Consider the following 17,528-nt stretch of genomic DNA (forward strand, 5'->3'; position numbering starts at 1 on the left):
ACAGAGAAGGAGGGGAAGGTAGTAGAAAATAAGACCAAGAGAGGTAAGTAGAAGGGAAACAGCCAGAATGCATAAGGACTAAAGATCATAAAAATGATTTCTGTTTTCCCCTGAGTGAGGAGGAAATATACTTAAGGGTTCTGAAGAGAGACGTAACATGAACTGATTTTGTTTAACAGGATTATTCTTGCAACTGTGCTGAGAATAGACTAGAGAAAAGCAAGATCAAAAATAGTGACACCAGCTAGGAGCCACCATAATAATCGGTGTGTGAGATAATGGTGGCTTGGACTGGAGTGACAGTAGTAGGGGTGGTAAAAAGGATTGTATCCCAAAAATGTTTTGAAAGTAAAGTCAGTAAGATTTGTCAATGGACTGAGTGTATGATGTAAAAGAAATATAGAAATTGGTTTTTCATTTGAGAAATTGGAACAATGAAGTTAGCATTAAGCAAGATGAGGAAGAAAGACAAAAACAGGTCAGGAGTGTGGTTTGCACATGTTAGTCTGAGATACATGTCAGTTATGTCATGTACACAGTTGGACAATGAGTTTGGGCTAAAGGGTGAAGTCCAGGCTGGAGAATCGTAGCTTATTGATGGATTTTAACATCATGTAATTAGATATGATCACCTATGAAGTGAGTGTACATAGAAAGAAAAGAAGTTCAAGGTCTGAGCTTGGGGCATCATCAAATACTTAGAGAGTAAGATGATAAAATAAATCAGCCATATGGACTTAGATAGAAAGATCAGCGTGTAAGAGGAAAACTGGTAAATGTGGTGTCCTAAAAGCTAAATGAGGAAACTTCCAGAAAAGGAAAGATAGCCAAATGTCTCAAATGCTGGTCACAGAGCAATTAGATGATCATCAAGAAATGGCTTTTGAGGGGCGCCTGGGTAGCTCAGTGGGTTAAGCCGCTGCCTTCGGCTCAGGTCATGATCTCAGGGTCCTGGGATCGAGTCCCGCATCGGGCTCTCAGCTCAGCAGGGAGCCTGCTTCCGTCTCTCTCTCTCTCTCTGCCTGCCTCTCCATCTACTTGTGATCTCTCTGTCAAATAAATAAATAAATAAAATCTTAAAAAAAAGAAAAAGAAATGGCTTTTGAGGAGCACCTGGGGGGCTCACTTGGCAAAGCATCCTGCCTTGGGCTCAGGTCATGATCTCAGGGTCTTGGGATCGAGCCCCGCATTGAGCTCTCTGCTTCTCCCTCTTACTCTCCCTCTGTGCTGTCTCTCTCTCTCTCTCTCTCAAAAAAAAAAAAAAAGTGGTTTTTGAGATTAGCAATATGGAATGTTATGGGTTAAATTTGTCTCCTCAAAAAGATAAATTGGAGTCCTAACCCCTAGTACCTCAGAGTGCAAACTTATTTGGAAATAGGGTCTTTATATATGTAATCAAATTTAACTGAGGTCATTAAGGTGGGCCCTGATCCAGTATGACTGGTGTCCTTATAAGAATGGGGAAGTTTAGACATGGTGAGAGATAAGCATATGGGGAGAACACCACGGGAAGACTGGAACTACATGGCCTCAAGTCAAGGAACAACCAGAAGCTGGGAGAGAGGGCTTCCCTGGTGCCTTTAGCGGGAGTGTGATCCTGCTGACACCTTAATTTTGGAATCCTAGCCTCCAGAAGTGGGAAACAGCACAGTTCTGTTGTTTAAATTATGCAATTTGTGGTACTTTGTTACCAGTAAACTTATATATGGGAGTTATTAGTGAACAAGAGAAAGAAGTTACAATAGAACAATAAGGAACTAATTGAAGTGGATCCAGAGAGGGTAGAAGGGGAAAAATTGAACACAGTGTGTAGCATCAGATCATTTAGGGAGTTTTTCCTATAAAGGGGAGGAGAGAAATAGGGTGGAAGGTGGAGAAGCAAATAGCTTGGAAGGGGTTTTGTTTTGTTTTTAAAATAATGGTAAGTCTGGTGCTAAGGGGAATGATTCATTAGAGAAGGAAAATTTTATCTTGTGTTGGAGAGCCAGGAGAAGCTCTGGAGCTACATCCTTAGGTGAAAGAGGATGGCATCCGATGCATAGGTGGAGATACTGTTTTTGGCTAGACAAGAGAGTAGGTCATCACGAGTGACAGGAGAGAGTGAAGGATAAGGCATAGGTGCAGGGATAGGGTACTTGGCTGGTTCAGTTGGTAGAGCATGCAATTCTTCATCTTGAGGTAGTGAGTTCAAGCCCTAAGTTTGGCATAGAGCTTACTTAAAAAACAAAAATACAAAAAAAAAAAAAAAAAACAAAGCATGGGTACAGGGAGATGACAGTCTATTTCATATCCTTCAATTTCTCAATGAAGTCAGAAGCAAAGTCATCAACTGAGAGCGAGGATATGGGAGGAGGTGTGAGAAGTTGGCAGAGAGAAAAAATGAAATGGCAACTGAGAGTGTGGGAGGGAGAAGAAGCTTGTCCTAGTGATTCTTTTCACATACTATTGAAACTCATTTGCTACTCACACTTAGAATTTTCTCATCTAAATGTATAACAAAAATTGGTGTAATAATTTTCTTTTGGGGCTTCTATGTATCAGGTTCTGGTGTTGATAAAAGCAGAGACAGTAACAATAATAAATACCATTACTGAACACCTGTCGTGTGCTTTGGGTGAAGCATTTCTTCCAATGATCTCTTCTAATCATCACAGCAGCAAGGACATGATAGGTTATCCCCGCCACCCACCCCCCACCATTTTGTAGATGAGAGGATTGAAGTTGTAGCTGGGGGCCCAGTAAAGTGACATGGCACCAGTTGTATAGCCAGTAAGCAGAGTTGGGATTCAAACCAAGGCCTGTAACTCAAAAATCAATACTTTTAACCAGCAATTTATACTAACTTTATAAACTAGCTTTTCATCTTACTCTAAGTCCTGGAATAGATTATATGAAAATGAGAATGATCTGTTGTTTGAAATCACAAAAACCTCACCAGAAAAAAAAAAAAAGCAAAACATTGGTTATAAAAATTCAATATTTAAAGTAGAAAAAAATAAAGATATAATGGTTTGGTGTTGGAATAAATAATTTTTAGCTGTAACTGCTTCTACTTAAAACTATGAAGTCTTCACTGTAATAAATATTTTTAGGAAAGCATATGAGTCATTACCACAAAATGAAAATCTAGCTCATCACCATGTTCTATCTGTCTCCTATCAGTTCTGCCTCCATAATTATGTAGAACTGTCCTCTTTACTTCCATAACCATTGCCCTGGGCTAGGCTGCCATCATGTTAGTCTGGATGACTGCAATACTGTTGGAGAGTGGCCCTTCCCTGATTTCTTTCTTGTGTTATTTGTACTCATTTGTACATAGCAGCCAGAGGGATTTATTTTCAAAATGGTCTGTGTATTTACTGTTTTACAACAGAATGCTGCCCAACACAAGACATGATTGCCAAATATTCAGCAGCACAAAATAGTGCATGATGCTTAACTGCAAATGGAAAACATAATTTTTGAAAAATAAACACTTAAATACAATATAGGATCCTAAAAAAGACATTATACCAAGTGGTTTTTAATTTGCATAAATTGATCTTTCTCCTTTATTAGTCTTCAGTGGAATGTGACTATTTTCCCAGACTACTTTTCCCAACTCCAAAACTATACTTCAATGTACAGGATCTTTATTTCCAGTGGTTCTATAATGTATCATAATAGGTCCCATTTTCTAGCACCTTCCCTAGCAGAGGGGAATAAGATAAGCACATTATGAACACGATAACTTATTTGTTCTGTCTTACTAATCTTTTCTCTTTGGGGCCTACCACAGTGAGTAACCGCTATTAAATCCTCAATAAATAGCCATTGAATGTTATTAAATGAGTACAACATTTGATATTTTGTAAGAATAATCTAAAATTCCCTAAGCCATAAACTAAGGGCTTAAAGATGAGTGCTTCTGTGTTAAATTATATAATCATAGATTTTCTTAAAATGTGATTTTTTTTTTTTAAGATTTTATTTATTTACTTGACAGAGAGAGATCACAAGCAGGCAGAGAGGCAGGCAGAGAGAGAGGAGGAAGCAGGCTCCCCGCCAAGCAGAGAGCCCGATGCGGGGATCAATCCCAGGACCCTGAGATCATGACCTGAGCCGAAGGCAGCGGCTTAACCCACTGAGCCACCCAGGCGCCCCTAAAATGTGATTTTTGATTTTTTTTCTCTAAGGCACTGATTTGGTTTTTCACTCTTGACAGCTGATTTGCAATAATTTTCATTCATCATATATTTTTCCTTTTATCTAAAAATATCAATTTTATCAAAGTTTACCTTGAAGCATGACCAAAGACTGTCGAAGTCGGCTGTTTTCTTTCCGGGTGTTTGTTAGTTTTTGTTTCAGACTTTTTATTTTCATGCACAATTCCTCCTTTGACAGTTCTGCTAAAGGCTCTTCATCTTCACTGGAGCTCTCACCAGGCAGAAAAGCATTTCCTGAATATGGGTCTCTCTAAAATACAAAGCAGGTACAACAAAAGAAGGTTCAAAGTGACTTTAATGGTTTATCCCATGTTCTATATGCTGAAGGGACTTAATCAGACCTACAAATCCCTCATCTCCCAGGCATTTCTTGCTCCAGAGGAAGGGTTGTTCTACCTAGTGAGCTAGCCTCAGTTTTGTCTTCCCCCCTGCAGGGGAGCTCAGAAAAGGGAAGACATCAAAGTTTCATGCACACATCTGTCACATAGCAGAAATCAGGATTCTGTCTAACTTCAGTGAAGAATATAAAGTAGAAAAATAGTATAACAGAGAAGAATCAACCAGACAGCTATTCAGATCTTTGTAACTCATCTCCACCCTCCATTTCTCCCCTAACTTTTCACTCACAGCCTCTCTGTTGAGACTGAGAAATTTGGGGGCTTACTGCATCAGAGAAAAGAGAGAGAAGATTCACTTAGGACAAAGCATTCCTGCTTTCCTTTTAGTTTTAGAAGTAATTTTTAAGGTCAATAGTAAGACAATAGTCTGAAAATGTATTGTACTTGGGTTGCAAAACCCAGGCTGGATTGATACAGGAAAGGATTTATTCAAATTACTAATCTTGTGTATCTATCTATCTTTCTATCTATATGGAAAATTGGAGTATAGAATGGAATTTATAAAGAGCCAAAAGGCTGGAGTAAAAAGGTTTTTAATTTTTATTTTATTTATTTATTTAAAAATATTTTATTTATTCATTTAAGAGAGAGGGAGCTCCAGTGTGGTGGGGGAGGGACAAAGGGAGAGGGAGAAGGAGACTCCCTGCTGAGCAGGGATCCCAATCTGGGACTTGATTCCAGGACCTGGAGATCATGACCCAAGCCAAAGGCAGACGCTTAACTGACTGAACCACTCAGTCAGTCCTGGAGTATAAATAAACTTTAGAGTAGAAGAGATAAAGGTATGACATAATGTTTAATGTTGCACAGGAAAGGAAGAGACATTCTGGTGCCAGGAGAAGCCTGGGAAAAAAGGAGCTGGGATGGCAGGAAATCAGATTCAAATGTCTTTGCTCTTCTTGACCCCACTGTTTGTGGGGACGGGAGATGGGTCACAAGAATAAGGGTATATGATAGAAATATCCAGATGAATGAGGAGCAATCCTAGAATAACAGGGTTGGCTCCTGCTCCTCAGTTTATTAAAAACTCTGTAAAGAGGGACACCTGGGTGACTCAGTTGGTTAAGTGACTGCCTTGAGCTCAGGTCATGATCCCAGGGTCCTGGGATCAAGTATCACATTGGGCTCCTTGCTCAGTAGGGAGCCTGCTTCTCCCTTTGCCTGCTGCTCCCCCTGCTGGTGCTTGCTCTCTTTCTCTCTCTTTGACAAGTAAATAAGTAAAATCTTTAAAAAAAACAAAACAAAACAACTCCCTAAAGAGTCCCCATGTCCATCATTAACACCAGAGTAACATGGTGCCTCTCTGGATCATAAATTAGAAATGGCCAAAATTAGTCTCTAGACAGCTGGATAAGAGAAAACAGTCAGACTCTCCAGAGTTCTTGAAAAGCAGCTAGAGAATCCAAATCGTCTCTCTGTCCTGGTCAGGATACAGGTAAGTGCTGGGAAACTGGTGAAATAGAAATTGTTAGCGTGAGGACAGTGAGTCCACACAATGCCAGAATCTTATAGAAGATGGTGGTCCTGACCCTTGCTGGCAGAGAGCCTCTTCACACAACTGCACTGAAGGAAGAAGAGGCCAATACTTAACAGCAGAGCACAAGCAACACACATAAGAGATACTCCCTGAAATGCTAGGCCCTGGGGAACAGGGAACACTGCATAGCAGGGCACTATAGGACCTCTTCTTCATAAGGCTGTTATTGTTAAAAGCAAGAGAAGTAGCTGACTTTCCTAACACAGAGAAACAGACACAGAGAGTTAGACAAAATGAAGAGACAGATGAATATGTCCCAAATGAAAGAACAGGACCTAATCATAGCAAGAGATCTAAGCAAAACTGATATAAGTAATATGCCTGATAGATATTTTAAAGTAATGATCATAAAGATACTCACTGGACTTGAGAAAAGAGTGGAGGACATCAGTGAGACCTTTAACACAGAGATAAAAAAAGAACCAATCAGAGATAAAGAACACAATAAATGAAATTCAAAATACACTTGATGGTTGGGGCACCTGGGTGGCTCAGTTGGTTAAGTGTCTGCCTTCAGCTCAGGTCATAATGCCAGGGTCCTGGGATCAAGCCCCACGTTGGACTTCCTGTTCAGCAGGGAGTCTGCTATTCCCTCTCCTTCTGTCCCTCCCCCTGCTCGTGTGTTCTTTCTCCCTCTCTCTCAAACAAAGAATCTTTTAAAAAATATACTTGATGGAATAAATAGCAGACTAGATGAAGCAGAAGAATTAATTAATGATATGGAAGATAAAGTAATGGAAAGTAACCAAGCTGAGCAAAGGAGAGGAAAGAAAATTACGCAAATTGAGAATAATCTTAGGGAAATCAGTGACTCCATCAAGCATAATAACATTCTCATTATAAGGATCTCAGAAGAAGAGAGAGAAAAGGGGGCAGAATATTTATAAGAAGAAATAATAGCTTAAAACTTCCCTAATCTGGGGAAGGAAATAGGTATCTGGGGGAAAGAGGCACAAAGGGAGCCCCCCTCCTCTAATTAAACCCAAGGAGGTCCGCATCAAGACACATAATTAATATGGCAAAAAGTAATGATAAAGAAAAATATTTCAAAGCAACAAGAGAATAAAAGATAGAATAAAATAAAAGATAGAATAAAAGATACAAGGGAAACTCCATAAGGTTTTCAGTGGATTTTTCAGCAGAAACTTTGCGGGCCAGGAGGGAGTGGCATGACATATTCAAAGTGCTGAAAGGGAAAAATCTGCAGCCAAGAATACTCTATCCACCAAGGCTACTACACAGAATAGAAGGAGAGATAAAGAGTTCTTCAGAAAAATAAAAAATAAAGTAACTCATCACCACTAATGCAGCCCTACAAGAAATATTAAAGGAGACTCTTTGAATGGAAAGGAAAGACCACAAATGAGAGTATGAAAAGTAAAAAAATACAAAAGCAATATAAGTAAGTACTTTTGTAAAAATCAGAAAAAGTTATTCATAAAATGAAAGGATGTAGAATATGGCACTATATACCTAAAATGTGGGGAGAAGTGTAAAGGATGGTTTCAAAATTAAGCAGTCATCAACCTAATATAGACTGTTCTATGCAGAAACTATTTTATGCAAACCTAATGGTAACCACAAGTCAAAAACCGAGAAGATATGTGAAGAATAAAGAGAAAGGAATCCAAGTATATCAGGCCAAAAACCATGAAAGAGAGCAAGAGAAGAAAGGATCAGAGAAAACCTATAGAAATAACCACAAAGCAAATAACAAAATGACAATAAATACGTATCTACAAATAATTACTTTGAATATAAAAGTAAAAAAGTAAAAAAGATTTTACTTATTTATTTGAGAGAGAGAGAGAGAGAGAAAGAGAGAGAGAACATGAGCAAGGGAGAGGAATAGAGGAAGAGGGAGAAGCAGACTCCCTACAGAGGGAGCCTGATGCAAGACTTGAACCCAGGACTTTGGGATCATGACCTGAGCTGAAGGCAGATGCTTAACTGACTGAGCCACCAGATGCCCCTTGAGTAGTCAGTTTAGACCCAGAGATAGGTGTTGCATGTTAAGTAAAGTAGACCAGCAAGATAAGAGAGATCCTCAACATTGTGGAGCTGCCATAGTAGTTAGACAAAATGGATCAGCTGTAATCTGATAATAGCAATGTAAGTAGATGTTAAAAACAGTGCTGATGGAAAAATCAGAAACAGATTGAGGTATATATCATGATACCAATGTACTACTAAATGATGTACTAAATGATCTATCCATAAAGTTGTACAATGCAGTGTGATTGGTAAGAAGGAAAAGGTTGGAAACAAGCCATATCCATCATAGGAGACTGGCTAAATAAAGACTGGTACATAGACACAGTGGAATAATATGGAGCTATAAAAGGAGAAAGTTCTTTATACACTAGTGATAGATCTTAAAACAATATTAACTAAAAAAGCAAAGTACAAAGCAGCATATCTGGTAAGTTACTTTTTTGTGCAAAAGAGGGGACAAAATATCTATTTTTATATTTGTTTTATTTGAACAAAGAAACACTGGAAGGATAAACAAGAAAGCAATAAATGTGGTTACCTATAGTGTGTAGGTGGGAGGGGGGGAACAGGGTGGATGGGAGACAGGGACGTGAGTGAGAATTTTCACCATTTACCTTAAAATATATATTTGTATATATTAAAATACATACCTTCTGATTTTTTAAACTCAGAAAAGCTTTATTTTTATTTCTTTAATTTAGCTTTCTGACTGTTCTTGTGCCTTCAACACTTTCACAATAATTTTCTGCTTATTAAAGAAAGTGCACTTAATCCTGTCAGGCACACATTTAGCACATGTGGAACCACCATGGGCCCTGCTGACATGTTTTTAAATTTTAAAAAGCCTCGTAAGAACTTTAAAGATTTATTTATTTATTTGAGAGAGAAAGCATGTGCTTTCATGTGGGAGGATGGGGGGAGATGGAGAGAAAGAATCTCAAGAAGTCTCCTCACTAAAGGAGGAGCCCAACTCGGGCTCAATCTCAGGACTCTGAGATCATGACCTAAGCTGAAGTCAAGAGTCAGAAGTTTAACGAACTGAGCCACCCAGGCACCCCTAGATCCTCGTAAGAACTTTAAGTCTCATAGCATAAACTCCTTAAAGATGGACTGAGAACACTCCACCACAAATTTTGCCAGTTTCCCAATCTTCTTGGTATAAAGGTAAACAGTTCCATTACCATAGTTTTGGGACTGCCTAGTTTTGCTAGGGGCTATATTTTAGAATAACTTATAATAGTGTGTCAAATGCCAGACCATCCTGAATTCCTCTAAACACCATCCCCAGAAGATTAAAAAATATTTTAAACTTAAGAATGTATAGTATGTACTTAAAAAATTAAATAAGAATACATGCACATAACAAACTACATGTATTACAAAGACATACACAAATATATGGACTGCAAAGACACATGAATAAAATGAAACAGGATACACACATTATTGGGTTGTCCAAAGTATAAGAGGACAATGGGAGTGGGGAATTCAGCTTAAAAAGGAATAAATAAATAAAAAAAGAAAGGAGCCCGCACCAAACCAGTGATGAACATGGGCCACAAACCGGGCTAAAAAAGAAGAGAAACAGTAAATCTTAAAGAAGACATAGATATTTCAATTTCTTTAGTACTTTTTGAGAGGAAAGTACTAAAAGTAGTTTCTGACAGTTTCCTCTCTTTCATTTCCCGGAATATGAGTGAAAGTTTGAACAATGGCATAATTGGCCATACTTAAATAGAAGCAGGTAAAAATGTCTTTTGGGTATGTTTCTAACTCAATTTGTTCAACATTACAAAGAGAACATGAAATTTTATTCCCTTGGTTGAACAAAGAATTAAAGGGAACAATGAGTTAATAGAAGAAGAGAAAGTACTGAAGCAAAAAATTATGAAAAGCACTATGGAATTATGCTAGAGCTAGATGATAAAGTTATATGTTGGTAACAGAACACCAACCTGTCCTTTATCCATGTCACTATTTGCATTCTCTGAGTCCATTGTCTCTGTCCTTTTCCGTTTTCCTTTTCTAAGAGCTTGGGTATTGGTAATGTCATCTGTTTGCAAGATCTTCTGCATTTTCTCAAGTAGTTCTCAAAGATTTTCTGAAATCGTAGGAAGGGGGAATGCCCATGTAGATGATACTATTCTTGACGTAGTCCCCAAATTAATGTTTTTCCTTAAAAACAAAAACAAAAAAGGATACATCATGTATATATAACTAAATGATTCATAATTACAGTAGCCACTCAAGTAAAATACTTTTACTAAATGTTTCTTATCTTTCTCCTGCTGACAAATTTTGCACATTTTCATTTGATTCAAAATCTTCCAATTTCATCGTCATCATGAGGATGTCTTGTTTCTAGGATGTGACTGATATGCAGTGAATTGTCACTTATAAAATGAAATAGTGTGAAAAAAACTTTCATCTTTACAAGTTTTTTCTTGTCAGTCAGTTATAAGCAGTCTAAAAACCAACATAGAAACATTATAAATTTATGCAGATGGTATTTCACAGGATCAAAGTTATAAAAGGCATTAATACTAGTAGATCTCATTAGGATAAAAATATTCCAAGGGGGATTAATAAGCAATAAGAATTGCTTAGAAATTTGTTTTGCTTTTTTCTGAAAACTCTATAGTTTTGAGGTGGAAGACTTTTCTTGGTGTAAATTTAAGAATTTACCATAAAGGATAGAAGAAAAATATATCTCAAAGGCAAAGATACAGTTCATAAAAAATTTTAAGGGATAATAATTTTTCAAAACATGAAAAGTAGATAATAATTATTAGGTAAGGTTGAAGTGATCAAATTTAATTTTTGCTATGCACAGATGATATAGCACATTTGGTCTTAACATCCTTATTACTCACATATATTGGTTTGTATCTATGAAAAGATATTAATTATAAATAATAAAACTTTAAATACAGAAGGGGGCTGAACTTAAAGGGACTTTAAGAAATATCTAGACTGTTGAGCAGAAGGTAATATAGCTCCTTACCAAAGTATACCAAATAATTCTTTTAGAAAATATGGCACTTTTACCTACTTTAAGAGAAATTCACCATTCTTTACTCCAAGCATGAAATAATTTGGTATTGTCTTGCCAAAATCGTTTGTTGTGACTCTGAAAGCTTACTTTGGATTTTCACATATATGCATAATATTTGAGCTCACACATGGAATTGAACTGAATTGTGAATCATATCTGACTCACAAACATAAGGGATTTTACCTAGCATCAAGCTTATTAATAATTTTAATAATAAAGCAATCGAGCAGCACAGATCAAGAAGAGAGAGGTCTAGGGCATCCTGCTGGTTTTGTAGGTACTTCCTTTTCAGATCACATAGGTACTCTGTGGTCTAGAATAAGTGAAGCCTTTAAATGATGTTTGAGGGTCACCTCACATAGTGGGGAGTGTTTAAGTTGTAACACATCTCCATTTTATATCTCCATTTATACCTCAGAGTTGTATAGCTTACATGACCTTTTCAAGGAAGTTATAAACCCAGAGGTTCTGGGTATGTTTGCCATAAACGATCCTAAATCAGGGATATATAATTAAAAGCATTTTAGGGGTGCCTGGGTGGCTCAGTGGGTTAAAGCCTATGCTTTCGGCTCAGGTCATGATCCCAGGGTCCTAGGATCGAGCCCCGCATCAGGCTCTCTGCTCAGCAGGGAGCCTGCTTCCTCCTCTCTCTCTGCCCGCCTCTCTGCCTACTTGTGATCTCTGTCTGTCAAATAAATAAATAAAATCTTTTTTAAAAAAAGCATTCTACAGATAAAAACTCCACTCTTAGCCAATATCATTAATCCATCTACCCAGAACAAGGTCAACAAACGTTTTTCTATAAAGGGTCACATAGTAAACATTTTAGGCTTTGTAGGTCAAGAGGCAAAATTGAGGATATTACATAATTCTTATATAGCAAAAAAGAAGTTTTCACAAAATTTTATTCATAAAATTGCAAATATACTATTAATAATCGAATATAACTTTTTGTAAGACAGTTCTGTTCATGAGAATAGAATTTTAAAAAATCTTGTTTAATTGGAGTTCAAAGTTTTCTCTACCATCAAAATACATTGCCCAAGTATTCACTTGTTAATGCTGACCTGCAATGAGATTTTTTTTTAAATTTCTTTTCGGAATAACAGTATTCTGCAATGAGATTTTATGTATTCCATATTTGAAAATGTCTTTTACACCAACAGGCATTGCCATATACTGATATTAATCCATGAGTTTATAATTTTCTTAACTGAGATAAAATTCACAAAACATAAAATTCACCATTTTAATAATTTTAAGTATATGTTCACTGTTTTTTTAGTACATTCACAATATTACACAATCATCACCAAGGAAGTTCATACCTCCCAATATAAGTTAATAATTTTAATTGAGGATATTCATCTTTCAGTAGACTTTTACAGAATTCTATTAAATTCATTTGGTATTTACCTTTTTAGTGTACTATTCCATTGCAGCAGTTAATTATTTCCAATTAAAGGTTAAGAAGAAGTTCCTCATTGCACAGTTAAATGTATTTTTTTAAGATTTATTTATTTATTTTAGATAGAGAGAGAGAGGGATTTGGGGGGCAGAGGGAGAAACTCTTCAAACAGACTCCCCACTGAGTATAGAGTGCAGGAGGATGATGGGCTCAACCTCATGACCCATGAGATCATGACCTGAGCTGAAACCAAGAGTGGGATGCTTAACCGACTGAGCCCTCAAGGTGCCCCCTAAATGTATTTTGAAATAGATAAATTTTCTTTGTACTTACATTGAAGTCTGAAACACAATACTAGAACTGTAGTTTGAACTGGAAAAATACATATAGTGCAAATTTGAGTGGAGATGAACATCTCAATTCTTTTTTTTTTTTTTTAAGAACATCTCAATTCTTGTTATAACTTTTGGCATGAGGGGAAATGTATAAAGCAGCCTGAGACATTACTTATGAGTGACAAGTTAAGGTTATGGAAATGACTTTACCTCAGTGTAATTTTTGCATATAAGTACTTGTGTTGTCTTGTAATTTTGTCTTGTAGATTGTTAATGAATTCATTAAGAAACATTGTCAAGTCTGTTACAAAAGCTAATTTCCATTAGCCATTCTGTGTTCCAAAAGCTACTCAGCATTCCATAGGAGTGGTTGAGGACAGTTCCTAAAAATTTCAGTCTTGGCCCTGAGCTTACACATTTGCAGTGAAACTTCACCACCACTAAGTTATGGAAATGCTGTATAGCAGGGCAAGTCAGAATACTCAACCTCTATTTCTGAAAAAATTCATGGAATTTATGATGGTCAAGTCCACTAGAAGGAAGTTCACCATTGGCACTCTTGGTTCAGTGAAGATAATGATATTTTCAGAAATTGAAAGGTGATCTTAAAATTTATATGGAAATGCAAGACATCAACAATGGCCAAAACAATCTTGAAAAAAAGAAGGAATTTTTAATACTCACATTTCCCAATTTTAAATTTTAGTACAAAGCTACCGTAAGCAAAACCGTGTGGTACTGGCATAAAGACAGACATCTAAATCATTAGAATAGAATTGAGAGTCCAGAATAAACCTTTACATTTATGATCAATTGATTTTTTACAAGGTTGCAAAGACAAGTAAGTGAGGAAAGAAAAGTCCTTGCAACAAATGGTGTTGGAACAACTGAATATTCAATGCCAAAGAGCAAATCCTACTTCACACTATATGCCCAAATTTTTCAAAATTTACATTTAGATCATAGACCCAAATGTAAGAACTAAAACTATAAACTCTTAGAAGCAAACATAGGAGTAAATTTTATAATCTTAGGTTAGACAATGATTTTATAAATATGACAGTGAAAGTGTTCACAAATGAGACCATCAAGAAAATAAAAAAGGTAACCCACACTATGGAAGAAAACATTTGAAAATAGATCTCATAAGAGGCTTGTATAGAGTATATATAAAGAACTCTTACAATGCAATAATAAAAGACAACCCAGTTTTTTAAATGGGTGAAGGATTTAAACAGGCATTATTTTAAAGAAGATACACAGATAGCCAATAATCACATGACAAGATGTCATTAATCATTACAGAAATGTTCATAAAAAGTATGATGAGATGTTACTTCATACCCACCAAGATGGCTATAATAAAAAAAAAAAACAGAAAATAACAAGTGTTGGAAAAGATGAGCAGTACTTTGCTGAATCCCATGGTGGCTCATGGTGGTAAAGATGCGGGGACATTGGAACACTTTATACATTGCTGGTGTGATTGTAAAATGGTATGGGCATTTTGATAAACAGTCTGGCAGTTTCCCAAAAAATTAAACATTAAATCATCCTGGAACACATCAATTCTACTCCTAAGCATATACCCAAGAGAAATGAAAACCTATATCCATGCAAAAACTTGTATGCAAATATGCATAGCTATATTATTCATAGTAGCTAAAAAGTAGAAAAACCCAAATATCTATCAACTCATGAAGAATAAATAAAATGTAGCATCCTTATATTATTCAGCATTGAGAAATAAAGTTCTGATACATGCTACAACACGTATGAGCCTTGGAAACATGCTAAGTGAAAGACACCAGTCACAAAAAACCACACGTTATGTGATTCCATTTATATGAAATGTCAAGAATAACAGCAGATAATTTATAGACACAGAAACTAGATTGGTGAGTTCTTAGGGGTAAAAGATTTTGGGGGTGGGGGTGGAGAGGAGGTATGATTGCTAATGCATATAAGAATGTCCTTTAATTTAGAGAAACAAAGATGTTTCTTAAAAATTGGATTTTGGTTGGGGCGCCTAGGTGGCTCAATAGTTAAGTGGCTGCCTTCAGCTCAGGTCATGATCCCAGGGTTCTGGGATGGAGCCCTGAATGGGGCTCCCTGCTCAGCGGGAAGCCTGCTTCTCCCTCTCCCACTCCCCCTGCTTGTGTTCCCTCTCTCGCTGTGTCTCTCTCTGTCAAATAAATAAAATCTTTAAAGAAGATTGGATTGTGGTGATGGTTGCACAACTCTGTGAAAATACAAAAGGAATATTGAATTGCACTCTTCAAATGGGTGAATTGCATGGTATGTGCATAACAACTCAATAAAACTATTTAAAAAAGATGTAATAAGTTCAAATGTTTTCTGCAATGTACCTGCTGATAAATAACAACATGAATAACGGTAGGCTTTAAACACCTTTTATTTTCACAAGTTTTGTAAATTTGTCTAACTAAACCCTTTTCTGCTCCACACACATTTTTACCACCATCAGCTGTAACACATCTTAGTAGATTCCACTTCAGGTTGTACTCACTCATTGATTTCTCAACTTCTTTGAAAAGATTCTCTCCTACAGTTGCTTCACAGAGACTACTTATAGAGGTTAATTTGTCAGTCCCTCTAAACTCAGCAATTACTCCCAAACAAACAAGAATAACTGAGCAGTATCAGTAGCATCTGTTGACTCATCAAGCACCAAGAAAAACTCAGTCATTTGCCTTGTTTTTAAATTGGTTATTATTTTGTTCCTGGTGTTCTCAGTTCTTTGAGCAACTGTTTTTGCTGGAAGTCTAATGATCTAAGTAAGTTTATTATTTTTTTTTCCCGGGTACATGTCTTTAGCTACTGCAATCAAGCATGATTTAACCAACTCATTATCTATTAATGGTTTTTCTTGCATGCTAACAAATGAACCACTCAGAAACTTATTTTGTATGCATACTCAGTTTCATTTCATTTCATTTTGCTTTGTTTTGTTCGTTTGTTTAGTAAGCTCTATGCCCAACGTGGGGCCTGAACTCATGTCCCCAAGACCAAGAGTCTCATGCTTCACTGACTGAGCCAGCCAGGCACTCCTATTTCTAATTTTTGGGAAGAAATTCTACTGGGATGAGATATTTCATTTTGCATTTTCTATTTTTTTCTGACAGTTGCTGTCCTGTGAATTGGAAATATTGTGGTGAGTGCTTAGTTTGGTAATATTGACACATGTTCTTTTAACATGCCTATAGTGTCACTGGATCATAAACACGATGCTTTGATAACACCTAATGTGATAACAAAATAAGCCACAGTCTACTCTGCTTTAAAAGCATGAAATATGATTTTCTCTTTTTTTGTTTTTTGACAAGACTGGCATGTACTAGTAATGAAAAAATATATAAAATGCCACAGTGTGACAATATGCATGACACTGAAACACCATGAAGTTATTGTAACCACATTACTGTGATTTGTAGGGTATTAAGCACTGGTACAAAGTGATGAGATTGCCTCATATGGTTTCTGTCACAACTACTCAACTCTGCCCTCATAGCATGAAAGCAGCCATAACAATATGTAAAAACGTAAGTGTGGTTATTTCCAATAAAACTATTTAACGGACACTGAAAGTTTAATTTTATATAATTTTCATATATTGTGGTATGTTGTTCTTATATTGATTTTTTTGGACTATTTAAAATGTAAAGAACATTCTTAGCTTGCAGGCTGTATAAAAGAACAGGTAGCAGGCAGATGAGCAGTACTTTGCTGAATCCCATGGTGGCTCAGTTATCATACTTAAATGGAGTTTAAACTGTATCATCTGCTTTCTTTTCTTTCACCTTAATTTCTTTTCCTGCGGAGCAAGCCAGGTGCTTTATTTATTTATTTTTAATAAGTAAAAAATATATATATATTTTTAAAGATTTTATTTATTTACCTGACAGAGAGAGATCACAAGCAGGCAGAGAGGCAGGCAGAGAGACAGGAGGAAGCAGGCTCCCTGCTGAGCAGAGAGCCCGATGCGGGGCTCGATCCCAGGACCCTGAGACCATGACCTGAGCTGAAGGCAGAGGCTTAACCCACTGAGCCACCCAGGCGCCCCAGTAGTTAATATTTTTTAAAATTTTATTTATTTATTTGACAGAGAGAGAGAGAGAGAGATCACAAGTAGGCAAAGAAGCAGGCGGAGAGAGGGGGTGGGAAGCAGACTCCCTGCTGAGTAGAGAGCCTGATGTAGGACTCAATCCCAGGACCCTGAGATCATGGCCTGAGCCGAAGGCAGAGGCTTAACCCACTGAGCCACCCAGGCACCCAAGCTAGGCACTTTAAATTCTTTCTCCTCAGTGCCTTACCTCACTGTACGTTACAATAAATTAAGAACAGAAATTGAGAGACATAATATATAGCAGGTAAGATCTTACATCAAATTGTTACTATTTGATAAAATTGAATTTTGCCAGATTTAACTGATAGGGACCTGTCAAGTATCATTTAGTGATGGTGACAGATGCCAGACTCTTAGGTCACTGGGGCTGACAATAACCCCAGGGTGGAGGGAAGGGGAATAGGGAATTATTGTTTAATGGTTATAGAGTTTCAGTTTTTTAAGATGA

The 17,528-nt window shown here is 36.8% G+C and overlaps 1 protein-coding gene across 2 annotated transcripts in view; it reads right to left on the reverse strand.

Annotated features, from left to right (window-relative positions):
- The window catches only part of BEND6 (BEN domain containing 6), a 50,386-nt gene that overhangs the window by 21,277 nt on the left and 11,581 nt on the right, over nucleotides 1-17,528 (reverse strand). The window contains exons 2-4 of one of the 2 annotated variants that reach the window (XM_047733082.1): nucleotides 10,091-10,310; nucleotides 6,502-6,537; nucleotides 4,278-4,455 (exon numbers count right to left, since the gene is read on the reverse strand). In XM_047733082.1, the coding sequence (XP_047589038.1) occupies nucleotides 4,278-4,455; nucleotides 6,502-6,537; nucleotides 10,091-10,210 (334 nt within the window). In that variant the 5' untranslated portion in view covers nucleotides 10,211-10,310. The remainder of the gene's footprint in view (nucleotides 1-4,277; nucleotides 4,456-6,501; nucleotides 6,538-10,090; nucleotides 10,311-17,528) is intronic. The other variant, XM_047733083.1, reaches the window with a different exon arrangement.

Source organism: Lutra lutra, chromosome 6, assembly GCF_902655055.1.
Source record: "Lutra lutra chromosome 6, mLutLut1.2, whole genome shotgun sequence".
NCBI classification, from domain to species: Eukaryota; Metazoa; Chordata; class Mammalia; order Carnivora; family Mustelidae; genus Lutra; species Lutra lutra.